At 45.0% G+C, this 24,301-nt stretch overlaps 2 protein-coding genes across 25 annotated transcripts in view; one reads left to right on the top strand and one right to left on the bottom strand.

The window, feature by feature from the left end:
- NR2C2 (nuclear receptor subfamily 2 group C member 2) overlaps positions 1-24,301 on the bottom strand; it is a 114,992-nt gene that overhangs the window by 6,618 nt on the left and 84,073 nt on the right. For 15 of the 22 annotated variants that reach the window (XM_001158643.7, XM_001158452.7, XM_063805446.1 and 12 more), the window contains 6 exons: positions 22,391-22,568; positions 20,337-20,458; positions 18,033-18,172; positions 14,717-14,854; positions 13,629-13,734; positions 3,595-10,035 (listed from right to left, as the gene is read on the bottom strand). In XM_001158643.7, coding sequence (XP_001158643.1) covers positions 9,861-10,035; positions 13,629-13,734; positions 14,717-14,854; positions 18,033-18,172; positions 20,337-20,458; positions 22,391-22,568 — 859 coding nt within the window. In that variant the 3' untranslated portion in view covers positions 3,595-9,860. Of the gene's footprint in view, positions 1-3,594; positions 10,036-10,250; positions 12,651-13,628; positions 13,735-14,716; positions 14,855-18,032; positions 18,173-20,336; positions 20,459-22,390; positions 22,569-24,301 lie in introns of those variants that run through there. The other 7 variants (XM_054681534.2, XM_063805441.1, XM_063805447.1 and 4 more) reach the window with 5 other exon arrangements.
- The window catches only part of MRPS25 (mitochondrial ribosomal protein S25), a 55,872-nt gene that overhangs the window by 12,267 nt on the left and 19,304 nt on the right, over positions 1-24,301 (top strand). The window contains exon 4 of one of the 3 annotated variants that reach the window (NM_001251923.2): positions 238-4,768. The exons of the other annotated variants lie outside the window; for them this stretch is intronic. Within the exon in view, the coding sequence (NP_001238852.2) occupies positions 238-430 (193 nt within the window). The 3' untranslated portion in view covers positions 431-4,768. Of the gene's footprint in view, positions 1-237; positions 4,769-24,301 lie in introns of those variants that run through there. 3 annotated transcript variants of the gene reach the window in all.

Genomic DNA, 24,301 nt, shown 5'->3' with positions numbered 1-24,301 from the left:
GACCGTACTGTGTAGGCTTGCTGCTGTGGTGTGAGGGGACAACAGCAGGCCTTCTTTCAGCGCTCTCCTCAGGGGCCAGCAGGGAGACAGCGATAGGCTTTGACAGTGAGGATCAGGTTAGAAGGCAGGAGATCCAGGTGTCCCTGGTGGATGGTGGGGTTGTCTCGGCTGAGAAACTGCCCTGTGCCTGCCACTCAGAGTTGCCAATGCTTGGTTGCCGTCTGTGCTCTTTGGCAGGGAAACCCTCAGGGAAGAGGAGGAGGAGAAAAAGCAGCTTTCTCACCCAGCCAACTTCGGCCCTCGAAAGTACTGCCTGCGGGAGTGCATCTGTGAAGTGGAAGGGCAGGTGCCCTGCCCCAGCCTGGTGCCATTATCCAAGGAGATGAGGGGGAAGTACAAAGCCGCTCTGAAAGCCGATGCCCAGGACTAAGGCCCACGGTCACTGTGGGCTGGGGTGATGGTGTCTGACCAGTGGGGAGATTGGAATGGGATTACTTTGGCCCAGGGAAGCCCCTGGTTCTGTCCCTGGAGACTCTGGAAATCCTTTTGCATTAAAAGGACTTTACACACCTGTGTAAAAGGATGTGGGAGAGGAGGGTCTGAAGCTGAGCTGCGAAATGAATATCCCTGCTCTGCTGGTCAATAAAATGCTTCCTAATAGCAGCTTGGCGTCTATCTGGCCCTAGTGAAGAGGAAGGCCTGTGTAGCAGAAAGGCTTTGGGCCTGAGAGGTTAAGGCCACAGCCTGTTGACACCTGTTTTGGTCCTGCGACCCTTTACTGGTCTCCGCTGGCTTTGAATCTTCCTCTGGGCTCTACTCTGGAGAACATAAGGGCTGCTGTGGTTGAGTCTGGCTAGCACTGTCTGTGGTTGGCAGTGTGTACACCCCTCCGTTCAGTTCCTTGGGGGTATTTTTCAGAAATCCAAAGGCAACCCTTTGTGCAGTGCTCACTTTTTTAAGTACAGTTGATTACCCTTGCCTGCTGGGGGGCCTAGCCATGGGCCAGAGATGGAGGAGCCCCAGTGGCTGACAGGCCAGCCTCACTCAGGCACGTACCTGCTGACCAGTCAGCCACTGCCAACCCATGGCCCAGCCACTGTGTGCATTAGCAGGGAGGTTTGTAGGCCATGGAGGAAATGAGGAGACACCACCTAGTGGAGACGTTGGGGCCCTGCTGGGGGGATGGTGTCTATAGCTGGCTCTGCTGGCTCCCTCAGGCCCTGCTTACCAAGCTCTGGAGGAGGGAGTGCTGCATTACTGAGCACCTTCCTTGTTCTTTCTTCATAGGACACTGATGTTACTGTCACTTTAGTTATGCTAAAGTGGAGGTTTCAGCCTCCAGAAGACAGCAGAGCCCTCTAGGGTCACCTTAAGAATAGGTTTAGCTAGGCTGGGTGTGGTGGCTCATGCCTGTAATCCCAGCACTTTGGGAGGCTGATGTGGGCAGATAGTTGAGCCCAGGAGTTCGAGACCAGCCTGGGCAACATGGCAAGACCTTGTCTCTACAAAAAATACAAAAATTAGATGGGTGTGGTGTTTTGCGTCTGTAGTCCCAGCTATTTGGGAAGCTGAGGTGGGAGGATCTCGAGCCTGCGAGATCAAGGCTGCAGTGAATCATGATCGTGCGCTACTGCACTCCAGCCTGGGCCACAGAGCAAGACTGTCTCAAGAAAAAAAATTTTTTAAATAAGTTTTATAAAGTGAAGGATCAGTTGGACCACGGACCCCTAGAAACTCAGCCAAGGAGACCTGACTTTATCTGAGACAGGAAGGCAGTGGTTAAAAGAATTAAAAAAGGACAGTGGTGCTTGACAGAGCAGGACTGAAGTTTTCATTCCTCTACCTGCTGGGGCCTTGGTCAAGTCCTAAAAGCTTTCCAGGTCTGTAACTGGTTTTGTCTGTAAAATGGGGAAAAGGTTACCTTTTCTGCCACATGAAGTAGCTGGCTGGTGAAATGATGTCATACTACGATGTGTTTCATTAACTGTTGGAGATTATCACATTAAATTGAGCAGATTTGGATCTTTTACATTTGATGCTCAAGTTTGATTCTGTACCAGATCTGGGTTTGGGGTGATGGCTTGTCGGGGGTGGGAGGGGAAGGTGGGCAGAGACTGATGTATAATGGACAGGTGTTCCTTGAGTGACAGACTTACAAAGGGAGTGTTTAATTGAAATCTAGCATCTTGTCTCTCTGCTATCAGCATTTTGGCTGGGTGGAAAAAGCTCTCCTCCACAGAGAGCCCTCCCATGTCTGCTGGTTTCAGTTCCCCACCCAACTGACTGAAGTCTTGACCTTGATACCACCTGCCTGGGCGTTCTACTTGGCTGCAAGGGCTCTTCAGAAAGCACCTAGTTCCTTTTGGCTTTCATCTGCAGTGTAGGTCTCCATAGCTAGTGACACACAAAGCCTTATGAGAGTATTCCTTCCCTCTAGGGCCCAAAGAGGCTGCTAACCAGCAGGAATGTCCTGAACCAAAAGGAGTGGTGACCATTCTCTAGACAGAATAAATGTCTGGTCCCTAATGGGACAGATAACTAGGGTTTGAGTTCAGGCTTGACACAGGAGCAATGGGCAGTGAGGTGGACAGCCCAGACCCTGAAAGGACGTGTGGAGACAGCAGCAGTCCTGTGGTGCAGTTACTGCCCGTGTGGCCAGCTTCACAGGCAGCAGATAATTTGTGGAAATAAACATTATTTTCTCTTTTTGTTCCCTGTAGGCTACTTGATCCTGGATAGTTTCTCTTTAAACCTTTGTCTTTCCCTATTTTGTTTAGTAGTGATGAAAGATGGGTTTAAAATATACAGAAATGGGAGAAAATTAATTAGAGAAAATGTGAGGATTTTATAATTGATAACATGTTCTTAATTTTATTTGCACAAGCAGTGTTCACAGCCTTATTCTGAAGTGACCACTTTTCTTCTCTTTGAGGCACTACCTGGCAGCACAATCTAAACCTGTATCATCTGCTGTGGTCCCAGTTACTCAGGAGGCTGAGGCAGGAGGATCACTTGAGCCCAGGAGGTTGAGGCTGGAGTGAGCCATGACTGTACCACTGCATTCCAGCCTGGGTGACGGAGTGAGGCCCTATCTGGCTGCCAGTGAGTTCTGTCATGCATCAGACTTTGGACCTCAGAATTTTCACCTGGAACATGAGAGGTCAGATGACATAATGAATATGTTCTAACTTCTGAAACTTTTGGAGCTTGTTTTTGCCCTTGATAGCACGTATCCTTAGAGAATAAGCTTGCCAATTTAAGGCCTGTCTGTAATGGCATCTGAATGTTCCAGCAGCCTAACTGTGCTCTGCTCCAGAAACATGTGTGTGGCTTCCCTACCTCCACACCAAGGAGCTGCCTTGCTGGGTGGATGTAAAGACTGTCCTGCCAGGGTTTCCCACTAAAGGTATTAGTAAGTCCAGTGGACCACAGAGGGCCCAATCCCTCTTGGCCGCTAAGGCTAAGGTAGGAGCCAGAGAGCTGTAGAGACAGGACCACCAGGATGCTTCATGTCCACAACACAAGAGAGCGCTGCATTGTTTGGGGGCCAGGCATTACTACTATCATGAAGAAAAATGAAGAGCAGGATGCACGTTAGTCTTTAATTCACTTTTAATAGTATAAACCTCATTTAGGTAGTAGTATTAAGCCACAACAATAATGCCACATTGAAACAGCATTTAATAAAATGCATAAAGCTAATTCATGCACTGCAATACTCTATATACAAACACAACAATGCAAATTCTTCTTCAAGACTGAAGACATTGATTAGATATAAAATTCAGTTTAAAAAGAACATGCTATTTTTTAAATGCCATCACATAAACAAAGTGATTTCACAGGGAGAAGAAAGCTGTATAAAGCTGCAGCTTTCAGCAGGTTTTAAACCTGGCATTAAAATGTAATGGCAAAACCAATATTTTCTATATTGTGAAGGGCAAAGGTTACAGAAACGGTCCCAAGAAAATCTAACACCCAAATTTTCCTTTGATAGATAGATGCCTTTAAAAGGGCTGGTAATGCAGTTACATTCTAACAGAGAAGTCCAAACTACAGGTAAAAACTACGGCTTGTACTGTGAAAAATGTGCAGCTTTTCAGTTATAAAACTAGTTGAACACTGGTTTACAAGATAATCCGTAGAACAGAGAGACTGTAGAAAAATATTCCAGCACTTGAGTTGTGTGTGGCAGCAGCATTTGAGTCCATGAATGCTATGGTCATTAAAATAATTGATTATACTTTCCTAAAGAAAAGCCATTTTTTAATGCAAAGTCTACTACTTCCAAATGTTATTCCAAACATTAAATTTTAACAGTCTATCAATCAATAAATGTTGAACATCTTTTTCTATTTTGCATGTATAAATATCAAGCCACCAAAATTATTTATAGCTGGGCATTAAAAATATCTGACATTTTTCTCCCTGCAAAGATACTTTTCTTAAGCTCACACTTTAATTATTTGTAGACTGCTGTTAAGCTAAATAGCCCCAAAGGGAACTTTTAATTTTAATTCATTTAGAGACTGTCAAGTTTCCAATTGCATTTTAACTAGAAAGCCACTTTCAATAGCGTGATTGTCACGACAGGCTATGACAGGGAAAGGTCGCACAATCTTGTGGGATGAGGCCAGTGAAATAGAAGCTTTCTCTACATCAAAAACAGGGAAGCTGAAGGCTAAATGACCCACTGTCTCACAAAAGGCACTGAGTACTATGGTCTCATAAAGTGTTTTTAAAACATTTTGATAACTTATTTTAAAAAGAAAAAGAGGAAACTGTGGATTATGTGAGTTTTTGCAGCAATCTAGTGATTCCTTCCAGCAGGCCCCTGCTTCCCAGGTCTATGAGCAACTACTGCTGGGCCAGGCCCTGGCTCTCAAGGGCCGAGTCTCAGTTTAAGGCCAGATTAAGGGGGAAAATTCATCCGAGTAGACCTGGACGAGGAAAATTTGGTATCTGTAGCTTTTAAGGGCACACATATCCATATTAAAATGCAATTCTTATCTGAAAATTTAAAATCATAACTTATAGAAAGGAGTTAAAGTCATTTACATGCTTACAGTTAGAGAAGTAACTTGAGATCTGTAGCTTATATGCCGCAAAAGTTAGCCATCAACATCCATGCTTAGTTTTAAAGAATAATACTTGGTAGGTTGTTTATTTTTAACTGGCGATAGAAAGATGGGAATTACTATTTGTTCAGTCATAGGACAGTGCCCCACATCTTGCTGACTGAGCACAGCGCAAGCCTGGGAAATTGCTACCATCTCTGGGAGTCAGGCCTCACTGACACAGACCGTTCTGAATCTCTGACCGTGACGCCTGTCTCTGGGCTACTCAACAGAGCTGAATAGCTGGGAAGGCTGATGGCTCAACCCAACTGCCAAGTTCCTTCCAGGTAGGGCCATGAATAGGTGCATGAAAAGGTTAAAAATTCCCACTTAGTTTTGGATATTAAGATAAACTGTCTTCCAGCTTCCTGGCTCTTGTCCGAACCTAGAGAATATACGGAAATGTCACCCTGTCAGAACCTCTTCTGCCTGGAATTCTTCCTTTTGCAGAGTGGAGATTCTGACTTCATGGCCCTTCCCAGGCAGGCTCACCCAAAGGAAAATGGAGTGAAGAAAATCACCAGCAAATCTTCCCTGCCGAGGGATCTTGGAACACCCATATCAGTTTACATTAGCAACTTTATGAAAAACTCTCTTTAAAGGAAAGTTTGGATACATGTCTGTATACATAATATACATCTATGTACACATACACACACTATATACACTGTACATATGGAGAGGATATAAACACATGTACATTCATTCAGTCTTACAGCCTAGAAACCTGTACACGCACAATGCTGCTGAAGGGACCCAGGGCTGGACATGCGAAGTGCACGCTGGTGGGAGGCACACAATGAGAAGGTCCAGACCCTGTGTACAAAAGACCCAAACCAACCCTGTCTTGATGAGGGGTTGGCTTTAAAAATTTACATCAAAGTTAAGACATTTTCAAAGAGCCTCATAACTGAGAGAATGGAAGCTGGATAAAGGAAGCACGTGGGGCATCTGCTCTGCTGGCTCAGGCATTCCCAGGGCCCAGTGGGCACTGCCTTCCCTGGGAGAAAAGTGGCTGTCAGATGATGAGACTTCCTATGACCTGGACTAAGAGAAGAGTTAAAATGTTACCTATGACCCCATTGCACATAAAGTCATTTACACTGGAAAGTGGGCAACAAGCTTCTGGACTCCAATGAGATCAGGTCCCAGAACATGGATGTACAGATGTGGCATGAACTGCTGATTGTGGCCAGGGACTGGAAGCCCTGCAGAGGGCGGGCTGTGAGCAAGAATGCTCTGCAGGAAATATCCTCAAAGGACTATGAAAGTAAAAGCACTAGAAACAGCTAGAGTCCTTAGAATTTTTTGCTCCTTGCCGTAACTATCCCCCAAACAAGTAAGACAGCTAATAAGTATGTGTGTAGCGTGGATATTGCCTTGAGATTAAGGAGCCTAACGCATCCACTGTTAACACCATGGCTGGTGTCCTAACTGCCTCAGAAGAGTCCACATTCAATACTGACAATGACAAGCTAAAAATCAGTCCCTCTTGAGGGCAATTACACATCTTAGAAGTGACTACACCTGAAATTAAATATAAAGCCCAGAACAGCAAAAGAACCTCAAACCACAGCCTTATGGCAAGGGTTAGACAATAAATGTAACCCCTCAGGACACAGAAATGTCAAATTAGGAGAGTATGGTAGGTAACACACTTCCTTAAAAACACCTTCCAGGAGTAACTTGAAAAGTATTACTTGCTCAACTAATTTGGTCTTTCAAAAAATCTCTTCCTGTCCTGTTTTATGCTAATGTGTAATGATCTCCACCATTTTCAACATCTATCTGTCTTAACCCAACATTATCTGAGATACTTCTGGAAAAGAGCTCACTTAACTGATGACAGCATGTGTCTGTCCCACCTCTGAGCCAGCTGCCTCTCCTCATTGAGGGAGGAGCAGCCAGGCCAGTAGAAGAGGGAGCATGAACGTGGCTCCATGGAGTTCAGTAACCAGAGGACAGGTCTCACTTCATGAAACCCAAAGTTTCACAAACTGCTAATAAGGGCTATAAGCCCTGTGAAAGTTGGAGCCCAAATATTTGGTTTGCATCTCTTTAAGTAATTCTTGACTTTGGGCTGACTTTCCTTAACCAACCTGACAGGAGATGAAATGGACCTGCAGTCAAAGGCTTGAAATGAGTTAAAGCAGCAAGAATACAGGTTATGTGGACATGATCCTTAAAGAAAAGGCCACTTCAAAGTAAGGCCAAGAGGATCTCAGAAACCAACCAAGAGGTGTTCAAAGCCCAAAACAGTCCCTGGAATCAGCCATCACCAGCAAGGGGACTTAAAGAGCAGGACCAGGTTAGAATCAGCACCTTTCCAAGCAAAATCACGTTTTCTGCAAGGTTGTTTCACCACAGCCCAACACTTCCTTATCTAGCCTGAGTCTAAGCAGCCTACTGGCTGCCACTGAATGACCTGGGAATGAGAGGAGGGGCTGGTGGAGACCTTTTCACCAACACCAAGAACTGGGATCTGAAAGCTGTTATGCTTGTATTCCCAGGGAACTGCAACATGGCCCTCATGGTCACGCTCAAGGATCAAAACGACGGAAGGCAGGCAACAATCTGTGTTAGAGGCACCGCTGAGCTGCAGGATGCCTGCTACTAAAAGCCTTCACAAGCAGAAATGAAACAAACCTGCCCTAATTCCATTGTCTCAGCTGGTTTTTTGTCTTAATTTTGAAACTGAAAACACATCAGGGTTAGAAAAGTAAAAATTACTTTAAGCTGGCAAAATTAAATCCTTTCCATCATTTTATAATGGCCACTCCCACTACTCTCCAAAATTTGCTGCCAAGGCAAGAATTATAAAATGATATAATTAAATCCAAACAAGAATTTAGAAGTTGGAAACACTGTTCCCACTTACCCTACTAACACTGACTTGCGTAAAGTGCTGCTAACCCTTCAGGATCAAGCATCCTGTTCTGCCTTGAGCCTGCAGCAGCTTCCATTCTGTCCAATGTGGCACCTCAGGGGCGTCTGTAGCTGGCCAGACTGCACCCCTGTGGACCACGTGTGGCGCCAGCCTGAGCCAGATCAGAGCACCTGTGAGTCAGGGGAGTGTCCAGGGATCTTTTTGGATATCATCTGATTAACAAATCAAGAGAGGCAAATTTAACCCAACAGGGTGTATTTTCTTAATCTGGACTATTTAAAAAGCAAAAGACAAAGCAATTGACCGGGTCTTCCACATGCCACTGTTCTCAAACAGGAAAAGCTTGCTATATATTCACATCCGTGGGAATTTACGGGTGTTTGAAGTTAGACATAACTTCCTTTTAAGCGCATACTGTTCTTGCTGTAAACTCTGGTTGCTACAATTTATGAGGAGAAAGACTATCACCCTGGAAATTGAGGGTTGTTTTTAAGGAGCAAGCAGCCTGCATTTAAAATGCTCCGGGGTGGTCGGCTGGCACACACCTGGGGGAACCAAAGTGCACAGTGTGCTGGTAACATTAACAGACTTGGCAACAGAGATGCTGAGTCTATACACATTTTTAAAATCTCTGGTATTTAAGGTCAACAGAAAGAAATTGTCCTGAAACCTTCCATCCAGCTTTACCAGGCCCTAACCACTCTCGCCAGGCGGCAGCAGGCTCCTGCCCAGCCCCAGTCCAGCCTCACAGTTATGATGGAGCTGCAGAAACACGAGCCCTTTTCAAGGGGGCATTTGGAGTGGAAAGCCCTGGGAAGGTAACGCTCACACTCCAAGGCCACACTCCTCCATCTGGACAAACACACAAGCACCCCCAATTGTATTGGAAGTACTGTCAAGAGCTCAAAATGCCCACCTTGCACTTTTTGGTCACAAGGCTCCATCTGCCATGAGCGGCGGATGTGACTTGGGGATGTTTTCACTTGCTGGAGGAACTGTACATCTCATTTGGCAGTTAATGTCTGACTAGTTGCAATCCAATTCAGATAACCAGTCATCAGAGGAGAACCCCAGGTTCTAGAGGAGTCTGCAGATGCCCATCAGAGACCAGGACCAAGTAGTCAGGCAACCTGACAAGTGTCTGCTCTATGGCTAGAAGCTTCTGAACTGGGTCACCACCGACTGTGCTACCACACTCCCACTTACTGCATGATGCAAATGAGCCACGTTTCCATTCACAGAATTCAGCTCAACTCCACAACATGTGCACACAATTAGGAATGATGCCTTCTTTTCTTAAACATAAATGATTGTCTCCTGTACCCTAGTGAGTTTTCACAGAAATCATTAGCATTTCGGCAAAAGACATACACAGTTTTCCATTTGCCCTGCCCACAGGCAAGATGTTGCTAACATTACACATTGATAAGTGCTTAGAAAGTGCTAATATTATTACCCTGGTAATTAGTATCTATAATTCCAAGGACTTTTTTTTATATATATACACACATACTATTCTCTTAGGTTCTTTCAGTTTTCTTTAATACTAGTCTCTGACATTATAAAACCTTTTTTTTTGTTTTTTGCCCTTTGAGAATTTCTAAATACAAATTGAGTTAAAAGATTGTTCCAAAATCTGCTGCTTCATCAAAAGGCATTAAAACATTTCTTATGTCAGGAAAGGATCCTACTAGTCTTTTAATTGCTATTGTCTGGGATTAACAGATAAGGAGAAACCAGACAGGAAATGGCTAACATATGGAAATATTTGCACATACCAAAATACCACTACTTTTCTTTATATGTGAACGGTCCCGGAAGGATTCTGTTGCTCCTTGGCAGGTGTGTGGTTTGCGCTATAGACTGGCTCCGGTGATCTGGCCATTATACTCTGCTGTCTCCATCTTGAGGATGTAGGGGATTATGCTGTCTATCGAAACATTGCCAATGAGACCAGTAAAAAAAAGTTCTTCTGTTATGTTGGAGCTCATCAGCCTGAGTGCCGGCAGGCGAACGAGGATCCGGGCCAATCTATAAAAGGGAGTGTCATTAGAAAAGGAGACTGTTTGATGCCCTTCAACCACAGCTCAGCAAAGGCTCCTGGGGTCCCGTCTGTATTGCACAGAATCAAACCAAACGGATCCACCATCCACCCACCTCTCTTTTCTGATTTCAACAGTTCCTCTTATAGAAATTTATCATGAGAAAAAACCAAATGAGTACAAAATGTATGTACAGATATGTTCCCTTCACTCTTGTTTATTCCAACTCTCCTCACCCCCACCAACAAGAGAAAACCTGGAAATTCATCAACAGAGGACAGGTTAAAGTAGGAGTCTTCATATGATGAACTGCTAGAGACTCATTTAAAAAACGATAATACAAACCTGTATTTACTGACCAGGAAAGACATCCATGACATATTGCTCAATAAAAATTTAAAAGGAGATTATAAAACAGCAAGTATAGATGTGTACATAAAGTATTGGGAAAATGTTCACCACGCTAACAGTTGGGCTCTGGGTATTGGGATTTGAGGTGATTTTTTCTTATTTTTTGTACTGCTCTAATTTCCAGTGTTCATTTAGCATTATAAATAAAGCAGTAAAATAGCTTTCATTTTGAAGAAACTTGGGGTGGAGGGTGCACCACAATGCTGCCCTGGAGGGCCACTGAACACTGTGTATCTCAAGTGTCCCACGTGACCAGGCCATTCCCCAGCCAGGACTGGATCTCAGGTGAGCAAGTGGAGCATGTGCCAGGACTCTACTGCAGTGCCATGTGTGACAGCCCAAACCGGAAACACCCTACCTTTGCATTAGCAGGGAAATAGGAACCATAGACGTATTGTTATTGTATATTACATGAAAAAAGGTTACAAAACCTTTGGTATTTTATGATCCCAATTACAATACATAAAAAATTTCTGGAAGTGAATACGCAAAATGTTAATAGTAGGTATCTGGATAGTGCTTTTTTGTTTTTGTTTTTTTGAGATAGTGTCTTGCTCTGTCATCCAGGCTGCAGTGGAGTGACGTGATCACAGCTCACTGCAACCGCAACCTCCCAGGCTCAAGTGAGTCTCCCACCTCAGACTTCTGAGTAACTGGGACTACAGGTGCACACCACCGCACCTGACTAATTTTTCATTTTTTTCTCATGGAGATGGGGTCTCACTATGTTGCCCAGGGTGGTTTCAAACTCCTGGGCTCAAACAATCCTGCTGCCTCAGTGTCCCAAAGTGTTGGAATTACAGGTGTGAGTCACCACGCCCTGCCCCTGGATAGTGCTTTTTAAAAAGTTTTCTTTTTCCTTTTTCCTTTCTAGAACATTTTAAATTTTTCTAGAGTGAATACTGCTTATTTTTAAAATGGGAAAATGTATTCATACTATGCAGGTAGCATTCCAACACCAGCATCCATTCACTCAGCCACAATGAGTCGCTGTGCTCCAATCTTGCAGGGCACACAAAGGTGTAAGGGACCTGCCATCTCAGCTGGGCCTTAGGGGCTGGCTAAGATTTCTATCAGCAGAGATACAAAGAATGGGGAGGGATGGGAGGCATTTCAGGAGGAATAATCAATATGAGAAAAGGCACAAGGATGGGGAAGAGTAAAAAATGGATATTCCAGACAGTAAATATCAAGATAAAGAAAAAATGAATATGCAAACAGGATGTAAAACACTCTAGGCCCTTTTCTTTGAGAACTATCTCTTGAGTGAATTTCTGAGCCCTATAAGAAAGCCTCCCTTATCATTTTGGGCTCCAAGTAACCTGTCATCACCCTACCCAACCCTGGGTCCCTGACTGGACAGGAGTGACTCATGATGTTTTCAGACACATTGTATCTACTTTCCAAGGCCACAGAATCGCTGCTGTCAAAGTGATTCTTGAGTGTGCTGTGGCTCTGCCAGTAGCCCCAGAGGGCCATTTCCAGCCATCTTTTGGCCATGGGAACTGTGGGGGAGCAGGCCTCTGGCCTCCTAGGAGGACAACCTGACTGTATACCTGGCTGGATGTATAAATTCTGGGTGTGGGTGCATTCGCTGACAGTCCCATTCTCTATGTATTGAGGCTGAAGTTATTCTAGATTCATGATGAAGTCTTCGATGATTCCAGTAGAAAATGGATCTTGCTTTTGTAAAAGCCACATCTGGGCAATAGAAGTGCGCCAAAAGGAGAAGCAGGCTCTTGTCTACCAGCAGGACCAGCCAGCCATAAGACACCCCCAGCCACACCAGAGAAATGACTGGGACTGTCCTGGTTTTAGTGCTGAAAGACTAAGAGCTGGTTACCCTGCTGGGGGGCAAAATCATTTGAGAAGCACTGGGCCAGAAGGGGTAGCCCCCAGGGGCATCTGTGTTCCATGGGGCTCCTGGAGACTGAGGTCTGTGCAGAGGACACATGTCGGGAAGGTGGGCCTGTGTGTCTTCCCAGGCTGTCAATTTTGTTCCAATGTTTATTTTAGGGGGACATGGTGGGGAGGGAAACAGGAAATACTTTACTTGAAAGGGTCTCAGAAATTCATATAGCTTCTGGTAGGTCAGAAGTTGTCACAGGAAAGCAGCACTCTTCCATCCTTGGCTGGAAAGCCTTCCAATGCATTCTGACCTTTGGCAAATCTGAACAATTTTCCTGCCTAAAGCTGCACGAGAAAGGGTTTTTGTTTGTTTGTTTGTTTTTGTTTTTTGAGAAGGAGTCTCACTCTGTCACCCAGGCTGGAGTGCAGTGGCGTGATCTCAGCTCACTGCAACCTCTGCCCACCTTACCAGGTTCAAGAGATTCTCCTGCCTCAGCCTCCCCAGTAGCTGGGATTACAGGCACCTACCACCATGCCTGGCTAATTTTTTTAAAAAATATTTTTAGTAGAGACGGGGTTTCACCATCTTGGCCAGGCTGGTCTTGAACTCTTGACCTCGTGATCCACCCGCCTCAGCCTCCCAAAGTGCTGGGATTACAGGCGTGAGCCACCGTGCCCGGTCCTAATTTTTATACACATATTTTTGCTGCACATTAATTACAAATAATACCACTAATTTGCACCCAAACAAACTTTTTTCCATTAGTTTATCTGAGGGTAAAATGACTTTATATAACTCATCCACTCCTTTATAGGGGTCAGATTTGATTTCTGTCAATAAGAATTTTCTGTCAATAAGCACTTTTCTGTCAGGTACTCTAGCACTGCCTCTTCAATGGATGCTGACCAGAGGAGCAGACCTTTCAAACTATTCTGGACAAAGGAATCTCCATTAGAACTCAAGCCTCATGTACAGTGTTAGCCCCAGAACAGGCCACACAGCATCTGTTCCAACTCCTCCAATTAAAGAGTAGCAATCTGAGGCCTCGCTCACAGTCACACAGCAAAACTGGAATCAGCCACAGTCCTGGCCCTCCTGCTGGCACTGTCTACACTCTACACCACCTCTAGCATTCAAGAATTATCTCTAGCTCTTGGGAGCTTGGAAAAAACAAAGAAAACTCAAGAATTAGAGTGTGATCCAATGGAGGCTCTATCAGGCTGCTAAAAATGGAAAGGTTAACATAATTTATATTAGAAACTGCAGACTCAGCCACACTCCTTGCAGCCCCAAGCAAGAGCGCATATGCCTGAATGCCTCACCGGTAGGTGTCTTCTGAGTAGGTTTTCTGAACATAGTCCTGCAACTCCATCTGTGCCTTTTCTTGGAATTTTTCAATCTGGCTTGTGCTGGTCAAACCTGGATGATCTGAAAACAGAAAAGTACCCCCCTAGTTCCCTCTGTATTTGAAAAGTCTCACTTGTAGACTTCTTAGTACTTTTAGTCAAACTTCTGCAAACTTCTTAAGTACAACAAATTGAACTCAAAGACTGATCTAGTTTGGGTATTATTAGAACACTGGCTTTTCCTCTGTTTTCTGCCCAGGCCTGAAGTTCCTGGGAGCGGGTCGGGGACCCTGAGTGGATCCCAGTCTGAACAGCCCCACATGATTGGTTCTGGACATCTGGCTTCCTACTACCCTAGAAAACACATAGTTTTAAAAACTATCACATAAAATTACAAATTGTCATTTACTTTCTAAATAATTATATAATTTGTCCCAATTTTATTAGCTATTTTGTTGTTTGTGAGTGAAGGGCTGGGAAGGAAGACAAAAAGGTTAAGCTGTGTACAACCCCTTACTGTGAGGTGAACAATTAGCCTAAGTGACTTTTCCAGAGGACTTGAGAGAACAGTTAATAAGGGGAGTGAGGCCAGCCCAGGCATCGTGATTGCTGCCTCTTCATCTCCTGCGAACATACCTTTTAGCATGCTCTGCAGCGCTATACACAGTCTGTGGGCAAACAAGTGGAACTTCAATGTGTACTGGATTATATGCGCTAACAAAACTTGGAAACTGGCAAAGGGCCGAAAAAAAAAGAAAGGACATCGGGTGGTAGCACACTTTTGTATGGTGTAGTCTTGTTTGGCCAATGGTTTAATTAGGATACAGATTAAATCTATTCAGTGCGTGACATCATCAGGCACTGCAGCATATTTCTTTGGGGCTGTAAAGGCAAGAATTTAAAAGCATTTATGTATTTATCTAGCAAAACACCTATCATAAGAACACTAGGTCACATACACTCTGCAGGGCTCTTTCTACACCAATGATGACAACATGTTCACGTTCAGAAACATCAGTAGATACAGGTGGAAAAGGGTCATGCATCCCCACCGCATATCTTACCGGGGCTAAAGAGAACTATAGCTTTAAGGTATGCATACTCATAGCCATCTATATCCAGCTTCGCCATGCTGTTACAGAACTCCTGCAGCTTCCAGATGTGCTCCATGACTTGCTTTATCCGGTCACCGGAAAGTTTATCTAGAAACCAACATCACAGATCCTGAGAAAGGCTGGTAAGAACAATAAAACCAGCTTATTTGAGGGGCCACATATGGGAAGAAATGGGACCATTTCACTTTTTAGTGAAAAATCAGTAATCTCAAGGTGAACAAGAGCTTCATTTTCCAGCTGCAGATGAAGTGACAAGAGGTACCCAAATTCTGCTCCAATATGGGTTCTGCCTCAATAACAAATCCCTAGACCCTGCTGCCAGGCAGCTGGCCTGTAGGTGTACATTGTGAATTTCTTTTATTGTGTACCTGAGTAATAATTCCTTTATTCTGAAGACTCACAGCTTATATACTTGGTTAGGTTTTTTAAGTCTCTGCAGGCACCTGAACATTAAATGCTGGTAATTTTTAGTTGTCAAAACAATTTTTTTTGAGTTGGGTGTCTTACTATGTTGCCCAGGCTGAACTTGAATTCATAAGCTCAAGTGATCCTCCCACCTTAGCATCCTGAGGAGCTGGGACTGCAAGTGTGCATCACCATGCCTGGCTTCAGAACAATTTTATATGTTATTTCATTTAATCCTCATGACAATACTTTACTGGCAGTATTAGTATTATTATACTCAGTTAAAAATAAAACTGGCCAGTTGTGGTGGCTCGTGCCTCTCTAGTCCCAATATTTCGGGAGGCCAAGGCAGGAGGCCTGCTTGAGGCCAGGAGTTTGAGAACAGCTTGAGCAACATCATGAGACTCTGTCTCTACAAAAAACAAACACACACACACACACACACACACACACAAAAAAAAACAAAAACAAAACAATAACACAACAAAAAACAAAACTAAAGCTCATTTGTGAACAAATCTTACTTAACTTCAATAAAATGTTGTAAGGGGTTTTTTTTTTTTTTTGAGTCTCGCTCTGTCCCAGGCTGGAGTGCAGTGACACAATCTTGGCTCACTGCAGCCTCCGCCTCCCAGGTTCAAGCGATTTTCCTACCTCAGCCTCGCAAGTAACTGGGATTACAGGCACTCACCACCATGTCCAGCTAATTTTTGTATTTTTAGTAGAGACAGGGTTTCACCATGTTGGCTAGGCTGATCTTGAACTCCTGACCTCAAGTTATCCACCTGCCTCGGCCTCCCAAAGTGCTGGGATTACAGGCGTAAGCCACCACACCCAGCCTGTTATAGGGTCTTTTAAACTTCACCCTTATGTAACTATTCCAAGGAAATAACTAGAAAAACAAATGTATGACTATGTCACTCACATTCCTAGATATCAAACACCTGGAATGCCCAATTAAAAGTGAAATTCCAAGCCTAGGCAGCACAGCGAAACCTCATCTCTATTAAAAAATATACAAATTATCTGGGTGTGATGGCACATGCCTGTAGTCCCAGCTACTTGGGAGGCTGAGGCAGGAGGATCACTTGAGCCCAGGGGTTCAACGCTGTAGTGAGCTATGATTGCTACTGCACTCCAGCCTGGCAACACAGAAAGACTGTATCAAAAAACAAACAAAAAAAACAACAACAAAAACTTCCACTTCAGCTACAAGTGTAGATTTTCAGTGTTACTTCGAATCCTGGGCATGACAGTGGTCTTCAGAGTGTTGCAGACATGCTACACATGGAGAGACTACAATGGCTGCCTCCTATTCCTGACACTGCTGGTGTTTTGAACACCAAATACTAGATAGTTGCCACAGATCTCACTAGAAAAGTTGTTCGTTCACTCTTAAGGAGCAGCCTGGGTGAGGTACGTATGTCCTGGACTAGGGGGTCAGCATGGTGCAGGTTTGTGCCCTAGTTTGTTTTTGTTTTTGAAATAGTTTCGCTCTGTCACCCAGGCTGCAGTGCAGTGGCACAGTCTCGGCTCACTGCAACCTCTGCCTCCTGGGTTCAAGTGATTCTCATGCCTCAGCCTCCCGAGTAGCTGGAATTACAGGCATGCGCCACCATGCCCGGCTAATTTTTGTTTTTTGGAGACAGAGTCTCGCTCTGTTGCCCAGGCTGCAGTGCAGTGGCGTGATCTCGGCTCACTGCAACCTCCACCTCCCAGGTTCAAGTGGTTCTCCCGCCTCAGCTTCCCAAGTAGCTGGGATTACAGATGCCCACCATCACGCCTGGCTAATTTTTTGTATTTTTAGTAGAGACGAGGTTTCGCCATGTTGCCCAGGCTGGTTTCGAACGCCCAAGCTCAGGCAATCCACCCGCCTTGGCCTCCCAAAGTGCTGGGATTATAGGTGTGAGCCACTGCACCCAGCCTCTTGTTTTGTATTTTTAGTAGAGAAGGGGTTTCACCATGTTGGCCAAGCTGGACTGTCCTGACCTCCAGTGATCCCCCGTCTTGGCCTCCCAAAGTGCTGGGATTACAGGAGTGAGCCACTGCACCCAGCCTGTGCCCTAGTTTTTGTACTTTCTGTTTCATCTGGGGCAAGCCAGGGACCTTATCAGGGCCTCAGTTCCTCCATAGGGAAAAACGAGGTAATAGTCCCTACTTTATAGGGTTGTGAGGATCTGTGAACTATTATACATGAGAAAAGTAACCTGTCAATGAAGATGAAAATATCAGCTGTGATTATTCTGAAAACATCACTAAATGCCTATCAAGAAGTTGACCTTTTCCATTTTTTTCTTCATATTAATCGTATGAAGAGGGCAGTCTGGCAGAAATTTACATATTCTGACTGATAAGCCTCCTAACATTCATTCATTCATTGAGATGGGATCTTGCTCTATTACCCAGGCTGGAGTACCTGGAATGATCACAGCTCACTGCAGCCTCAAACTCTGGGCTCAAGCAATCCTCCTGCCTCAGCCTCCTGAGTATCTGGGACTACAGGCAGATGCCACCAGGCCTGGCTAATTTCTTGTACTTTTTGTAAAGACAAGGTCTCGTTATGTTGCCCAGACTGGTCTCAAACTCCTGGGCTCAAGTGATCCTCCTGCCTGGCCTAACAAAGTGTTAGGATTACAGGCGTGAGCCACCATGCCCAGCCCAAAGGTTCCATACCTTAACAGTCAAACTTCTCTCAGCCTATGGATGCTGTGGGAAACTGAGGCTATCCAATTTGCTATGTTGCCAGCCTGGGTCAACAAAGGTGTCTTTGACATGAGCCTCCAACCAGGGGGCTGGGCTCTGCTCCATGGCCACCAGGCTGAACCAAGACACACCCCAGCCCCAAGTCCCTGTGCCCTACCTTCCTGGATGCTGTTCTGCAGGTGGTTGACAATGGCAGCCAGGATGGTGGAGAGACTCATGACCTGGGCACACTGGGCCAGGCCGAGGGTGAAGAGCTCATTCCAGCAGGCCCGCACCAGGCTGGTGTTGCAGTCCTGCCTAGGAATATAGAAAGGAGTCTGAGTGTGGTGTGTGTTGGCATTTCTCCAAGGTTGTGGGGCATCCAGGCACTAAGTCCCAGCATTTCCCAAACAGGTGAATTCAGCAAGTGTTTGTTGAAGTGCTATCCAGGATCATTCTTCAAGAAAAGGATGAAGTCTATGAATAAGTCTATGAATGTTTTAACTAAAATCCTTCTAATGATCAACTATTCTCTTAAAAAACATTCTTTAAATAATAAAAAAATTTTTATAGGTATGGCCAAACCATCATTACCTACAGCCTTCAAAAGCCTCAGCATCCTGGATTGACTGTCCCAGGAGATGGTATCAGTTACTTAGGTCCTGCAGCCAAGGTCATGAGAGGCTACGGGGACCAAAAGACTGAGATGAGTACAGATTCTGAAGGGCAGAAACATGCCCTGCAACCTTACAGGGCAGGAGGCAGGCTTTGTGCTGGATCCGAGACTGAAGCAGGGAGGATGAGGGTCCAGCTAAGGCCGCTTCCAGCCCTGCCCTGGCTAACTTCTACTCAGTTAGTCAGCAAAGTTGGCACATCACAAAACAATACATCCTTATTCTCAGAAACCCCTAAATTGCATTCCCTCACCTGTCTCAAGATTTCAGGAGGCCGGAGAAACTGGGCTGTCTTGACAAAGCTGTTTCTTCCAGTTGCCTTAAGTGTGGCCCAGCCACAGGAAGGCAGTGAGAACCAGGGCTACTGCACTGGGTCATTCCCAAATGCCCCAGATGCACATCTAGTATTTTACTATGATCACTGCCCTGAACACTAACTTATGAAAAACAGTACATGAAACGTAAATGAAACCACTTTAAATGTGGTAGCACATTTTATCTAGCCTGGACTGAGAAACTCTGTGGAGGAGGTTCCAAATTACCCAACTAGAAAAAGTACACTCAGGGCAGTGGGTAACCATGTTTTAACCTCATTTTAAAAATCTCAGGTACCTATCAGTACTATTAACTGTGGACTGTGGTGTTATTGGAAAAAAAAAAAAAAAAAAAAGCCTGAGGTTACACCACCTACCAGATAGTAGCAAGGGGTAGGCCATTCTCCCAAAGAGCTAACAATGAAACTCCTAATACTTGTTTAGCAGTCACTACCTGTCTAATTCTCCCTGGAGAATGAGACAATTCTGACTGCCTTTCCTTTAATCATGGAGGGAGGTGACCATTCTAACAACTACTCAGGACACATCTCACACCATCTGACCCACAGAACCACACTGCCTTCTGCTGAGTCCCTTGCATGCCAGGCACTGGGTTAAGAGCTTTATAGATCTTAAACCCACGCGAGGATTCTACAATGAGAAACTGGAGGCTCAGAGAGGTAAAGTGACTTGCACAAGGCCACACAGCTGACAAGCCCTATTCTTATGGCCCGACAACCAGGTCTGTTTGCCCCAAAGACAATAGTGTCAACTACTAGACAACCCTGCCCTCCATTCTAGTGTTTTCCACATATTACCTAAGGATGGTTACTCTGCAATATGCAATGACTCTCATTGTATTTCCATTTTTATATGGTTACTTATCTTTCAACCAGACTGCCAGCCACCTGATGGCACGGTGGCAGCTGCACCAGCTGCACAGCACTTGGCACACTGGCAGAGCTGATGCTGGTATTTAGAGGAGAAACATACACAAGTGGTACTCAAGAAAGCAAGAAAAGGGGGGGGGTTTCCTGTAGAGATGACACCAGGTTCTGTACTACTCAATGTGCCAATTGGCACTGTGGCTTGTGTGAGATTGTAAATCCATGTTTGAGGAAACAGCTGATTCACATTCACCTTATTAAGGCCTAGGCACAGTTCCCGGCCTGGCTTCAGTTTGTTGAGTCACACTGTGCATAGCACAGTGCTGGGGACTACCCTTGCCTTCTACATTCTTCTCCATCCCCAGCTCCTAGCACCAAATCCTTGGTGTATCTAGGAGGCTCCATAAAGGTTAGAGGAACATTGCAGAACTGGCAACTGGTAATCCTGCTACCAGTCCACTAACTATATTTAATAAAAAACTCAGGGTCCTTTGAATGAGGTCATAGGAACAGTCAAACTAGACAGGCCCTCAGAGTTCTTCCAGGTCATTCCTAGGGAGAGGAAGGCTCCTGCCCGAGGATACATGCACAGCAAGAGGCCACTTACCCAAGTGCCTGAAAGGCTGGGATTGACCGAGCCCAGTGCATTGAGAGGAAAAGCAGACGGGATGCAGACTCACAGATGTAGTGCACGTTGAGGTACTCTGGCATTGGACTGGGCATTGTTAGCTGGAAAAGAGGAGGCACATGGCACAGGAGGTGAAGGAAGGACAGGGGATGGCTTTGTCTGTCAACATGTATCCCTGTCATGCTTCAATAGCAGTGGCATCTAGAGTTGCTGTCTGATTCTGAAGTCCCATGCAGTCGGGGGGCTTGCACGGACTCCCCATGTTTTCTTGCTCAGTGAACTAGGGTCTAATGGGCCTTGGAATGTGGTCCATAAGCCTAAGGGGATCTTCCCAGCCCACCCCCACAAAAACATACTCCTCAAGTCTTGCCTCAGCTAAACTGTTATTTGTTCTATGGCAATTCCATTTTAAGCCATAGGTTAAGGTCTAAATTAAATCTGGGGAACAGGGGCCAGGTGCGGGTGGCTCATGCCTGTAATCCCAGCACTTTGGGAGGCTGAGGCAGGCAGATCACCTGATGTCAGGAGTTCGAGACCAGCCTGGGCAACATAGTGAAACCCTGTCTCTATTAAAAATACAAAAATTAGCCAGGTGTGGTGGCATGCACCTGTAGTTCCAGCTACTTTGGAGGCTGAGGCAGGAGAATCGCTTGAACCCAGGAGGTGGAGGTTGTGGTGAACCAAGATTGTACCACTGCACTCCAGTATGGGTGACAGTGAGACTCAGTCTCAAAAAAAAAAAAAAAAAATCTGGGTAACAGGGGCCAACTTCATGGACTAGCAGCCATTTTGGGAGATGGTCTTAAGGTAGCAGTAAGTAAGAGCTAAGCAGCTCATGTGATAGGAGCACTTTGGGAGGCTGAGGTGGGAGGATTGCTTGAGGCCAAGTGTTTGAGACCAGCTTGGGCAACATATCAAGGACACCATCTCTACAAAAAATAAAAATAAAAATTAGCTGGGCATGGTGGTGCATGCCTATAGTCCTAGCTACTTGGGAGGCTGAGGCAGGAGGATCACCTGAGCCCAGGAGTTCAAGACCAGGAGTTTGAGTTTACAGTGAGCCACAATCACATCACTACGCTTCAGCCTACGTATTTGTTTAAAAAAAAAAAAAAATACTGGGGGAAAAGGAGGACTCAGCAGTCTGGAGACCTAGAGACTGAGAGGGCTTCAGGTACCCTCTGAGTGTCCTGTAGAAAAAGTGAGACCAGTGAATGACAGCACGGGGAAGACCCATGAGGCCTTAACAGCACTCTTCAAGGGATCTACTTTCTGTGGCTCTAGAGGGCAGAGCAGTCAGGATCAATGGCTGGCTGCCTGCTTGTTGTAGATATATGAGGGTTTCTATGACACAGAGAAGAGACAAAAGTGCCTGCCTGAGCCCATGGGGCAGCCAGGCAGTCACGGAGAGGCAGAGGCAGAGCATTCAGCCCTCAGCAGTTACCACTATGTCAGCCTGTCTTAGTAATGATGGGCCACGCCTGCTTCATGGTTACCTTCAGAACCAAATGGCACTGTGAGCAAAAGACAAGTGAAGATGCTTCATAATGGGACTATCATTCTGGAATACAAGATCCAGTTTGAAGTTATAATGTTAAATACCAGATTGAAGATGAGCTCACTCCAAGGTTTAATTTTTATTTATTTATTTATTTTTGAGGTGGAGTTTCACTCTTGTTGCCCAGGCTGGAGTGCAGTGGCACGATCTTGGCTCACTGCAACCTCTGCCTCCCAGGTTCAAGTGATTCTCATGCCTCAGCCTCCTGAGTAGGTGAGACTACAGGCATGCGCCTCCGTGCCCGGCTAATTTTTGTATTTTTAGGAGAGATGGGATTTCACCATGTTGGCCAGGCTGGTCTTGAACTCCTGAGCTGAAGTGATCCACGTGCCTTGGCCTCCCGAAGTGCTAAGATTACAGGCATGAGCCACTACACCTGGCCCCAAGGTTTGATTTTTAAAACTGCAGACCGGCTTTGGTACAGAACCTATCCCCCAGCAGGTTGGGGGCACATGGTTAGGCTGAATCCACTCACCTTAAATGTGACGTGTGTGTCTGAAAGGAGGGGGCCTTCAACCTCAATGATGGGTGTCGACTGGTCTCTGCTGATGACGTGGATGCTCCCTCCTCCGCTGGTGTCTATCCCATCTGCCAAGCTTGGAGAAGAGGAGCTGTCTGTGGTATTAAGTGCTTTAGCTAAGGTATCAAATGCCCTGTGAGCAAAAATGAAGCATGTAATTGTTGTGAATCTACAGCTTTTAGGGGGAACAGAATTCTAGCTATGATTTAGAAAAACTACAGTGGGAAAAGATAATTAAATTCTACCGTAGAGATGGGGTTTCACTATGTTGGCCAGGCTGGTCTCAAACTATTGACTGCAGGTGATCTACCTGCCTTCGCCTCTCAAAGTGCTGGGATTACACACGTGAGCCACTGCATCCGGCAAACAATGAAAGCTTGTATGTATTATCTACACATCATCTTAGGCACTGAGCTATGTATTATCTAACTTCATGGACAATTTCTTTCTTTTCTTTTCTTTCTCTCTTTTCCTTCCTTCTTTTTCTCTCTTTCCCTCCTTCCTTCCTTCCTTTTCTCTTTGTCTCTTTTTCTTTCTCTCTTTCAGAGATGGGGTCTGTCTCTCTCTCTCTATCTATCTATCTATCTATCTATCTATCTATGTATTATTTATTTACTTTTTCAGAGATGGGTCTCAGCTGGTCTCAAACCCCTGGGATCAAGTGATCCTCTTGTCTCAGCTTCTCTAAGTGCTGGGATTATAGCTGTGAGCCACTGCACCTAGGCCCAATTTCTATTTTTCACAAGTACCCTCCAAAGTTAAAAATTATCTTCCATTTTACAGATGTGAATGCTGAGCTTACAGTTGTTAAATAACTTTTCCAAGACCATCCATATAGTAAGTGGTAGAACCAGAATTCTACCTAATTCAAATCCCACCCACTTTCCACGGGACCTAGATCTTATTTGTTATCAGACCACAAGTGAACAAAGGACTGGAACACTTGTATAGTCTCCAGCTTTGTATCTGGCTGGTCTGGCATGTTAGGAGCAGAGCACAAGAGCCAAACTGCAGAGAAGAAACATCCTTAGTAGCAGTTATTGGCATCTGGCATTAGCTCATACTATCACTATCTATCAGCCACTATCAATCTAGTTACCCTGGTGGATTTAAGCTCTGAATTCATTACTCAGAAAAAATATACATGAGGGCTGGGTGGGGGTGGTGGCGCACGCCTGTAAACCCAGCACTTTGGGATGCTGAGGCGGGAAGATCACTTGAGCCCAGGAGGTCTAGACCAGCCTAGGCAACATGGTGAGACTCCATCTCTATTAAAAAAAAAAAAAAGAAAGAAAAAAGAAAAAATATAGATGAGAAAAATAGGTTAAAATAGAAGTAGGAAAGGGAATGAACTCTTAATATGCAGATGCATTATTAAACAGTAATTAATACAAATAACCGCTGTCCACTAGAGTTTTCCTCCTACTTCTACTGATTTACTCAATTTCCTTTTCCATGGTTGGGAATGAAAAGAAGTTTTGATTGTTTTATACTGTATAACGTAGGTGGGTCTATGTTCCCACAGTTAAAATTTGAAAGAAAGCTAACACGGTGAAACCCCGTCTCTACTAAAAATAGAAAAAATTAGCCGGGCGTGGTGGCGGGCGCCTGTAGTCCCAGCTACTCGGGAGGCTGAGGCAGGAGAATGGCGTGAACCCAGGAGGCGGAGCTTGCAGTGAGCTGAGATCGGGCCACTGCACTCCAGCCTGGGCGAAAGAGCAAGACTCCGTCTCAAAAAAAAAAAAAAAAAAAAAAAAAAAAAAAATTGAAAGAAGACAGATGAGCAGGGTCATTGTAACAATTTTATCATCCTTAGTTAAATACAGCACGGGTACCAAAATGCTGTTTTCCACCCTCACAATAGAG

The sequence above is a fragment of the Pan troglodytes genome, chromosome 2 (genome assembly GCF_028858775.2).
Source record: "Pan troglodytes isolate AG18354 chromosome 2, NHGRI_mPanTro3-v2.0_pri, whole genome shotgun sequence".
In the NCBI taxonomy this organism is placed as follows: Eukaryota; Metazoa; Chordata; class Mammalia; order Primates; family Hominidae; genus Pan; species Pan troglodytes.
This window is presented reverse-complemented; position numbering and strand designations above follow the sequence as displayed.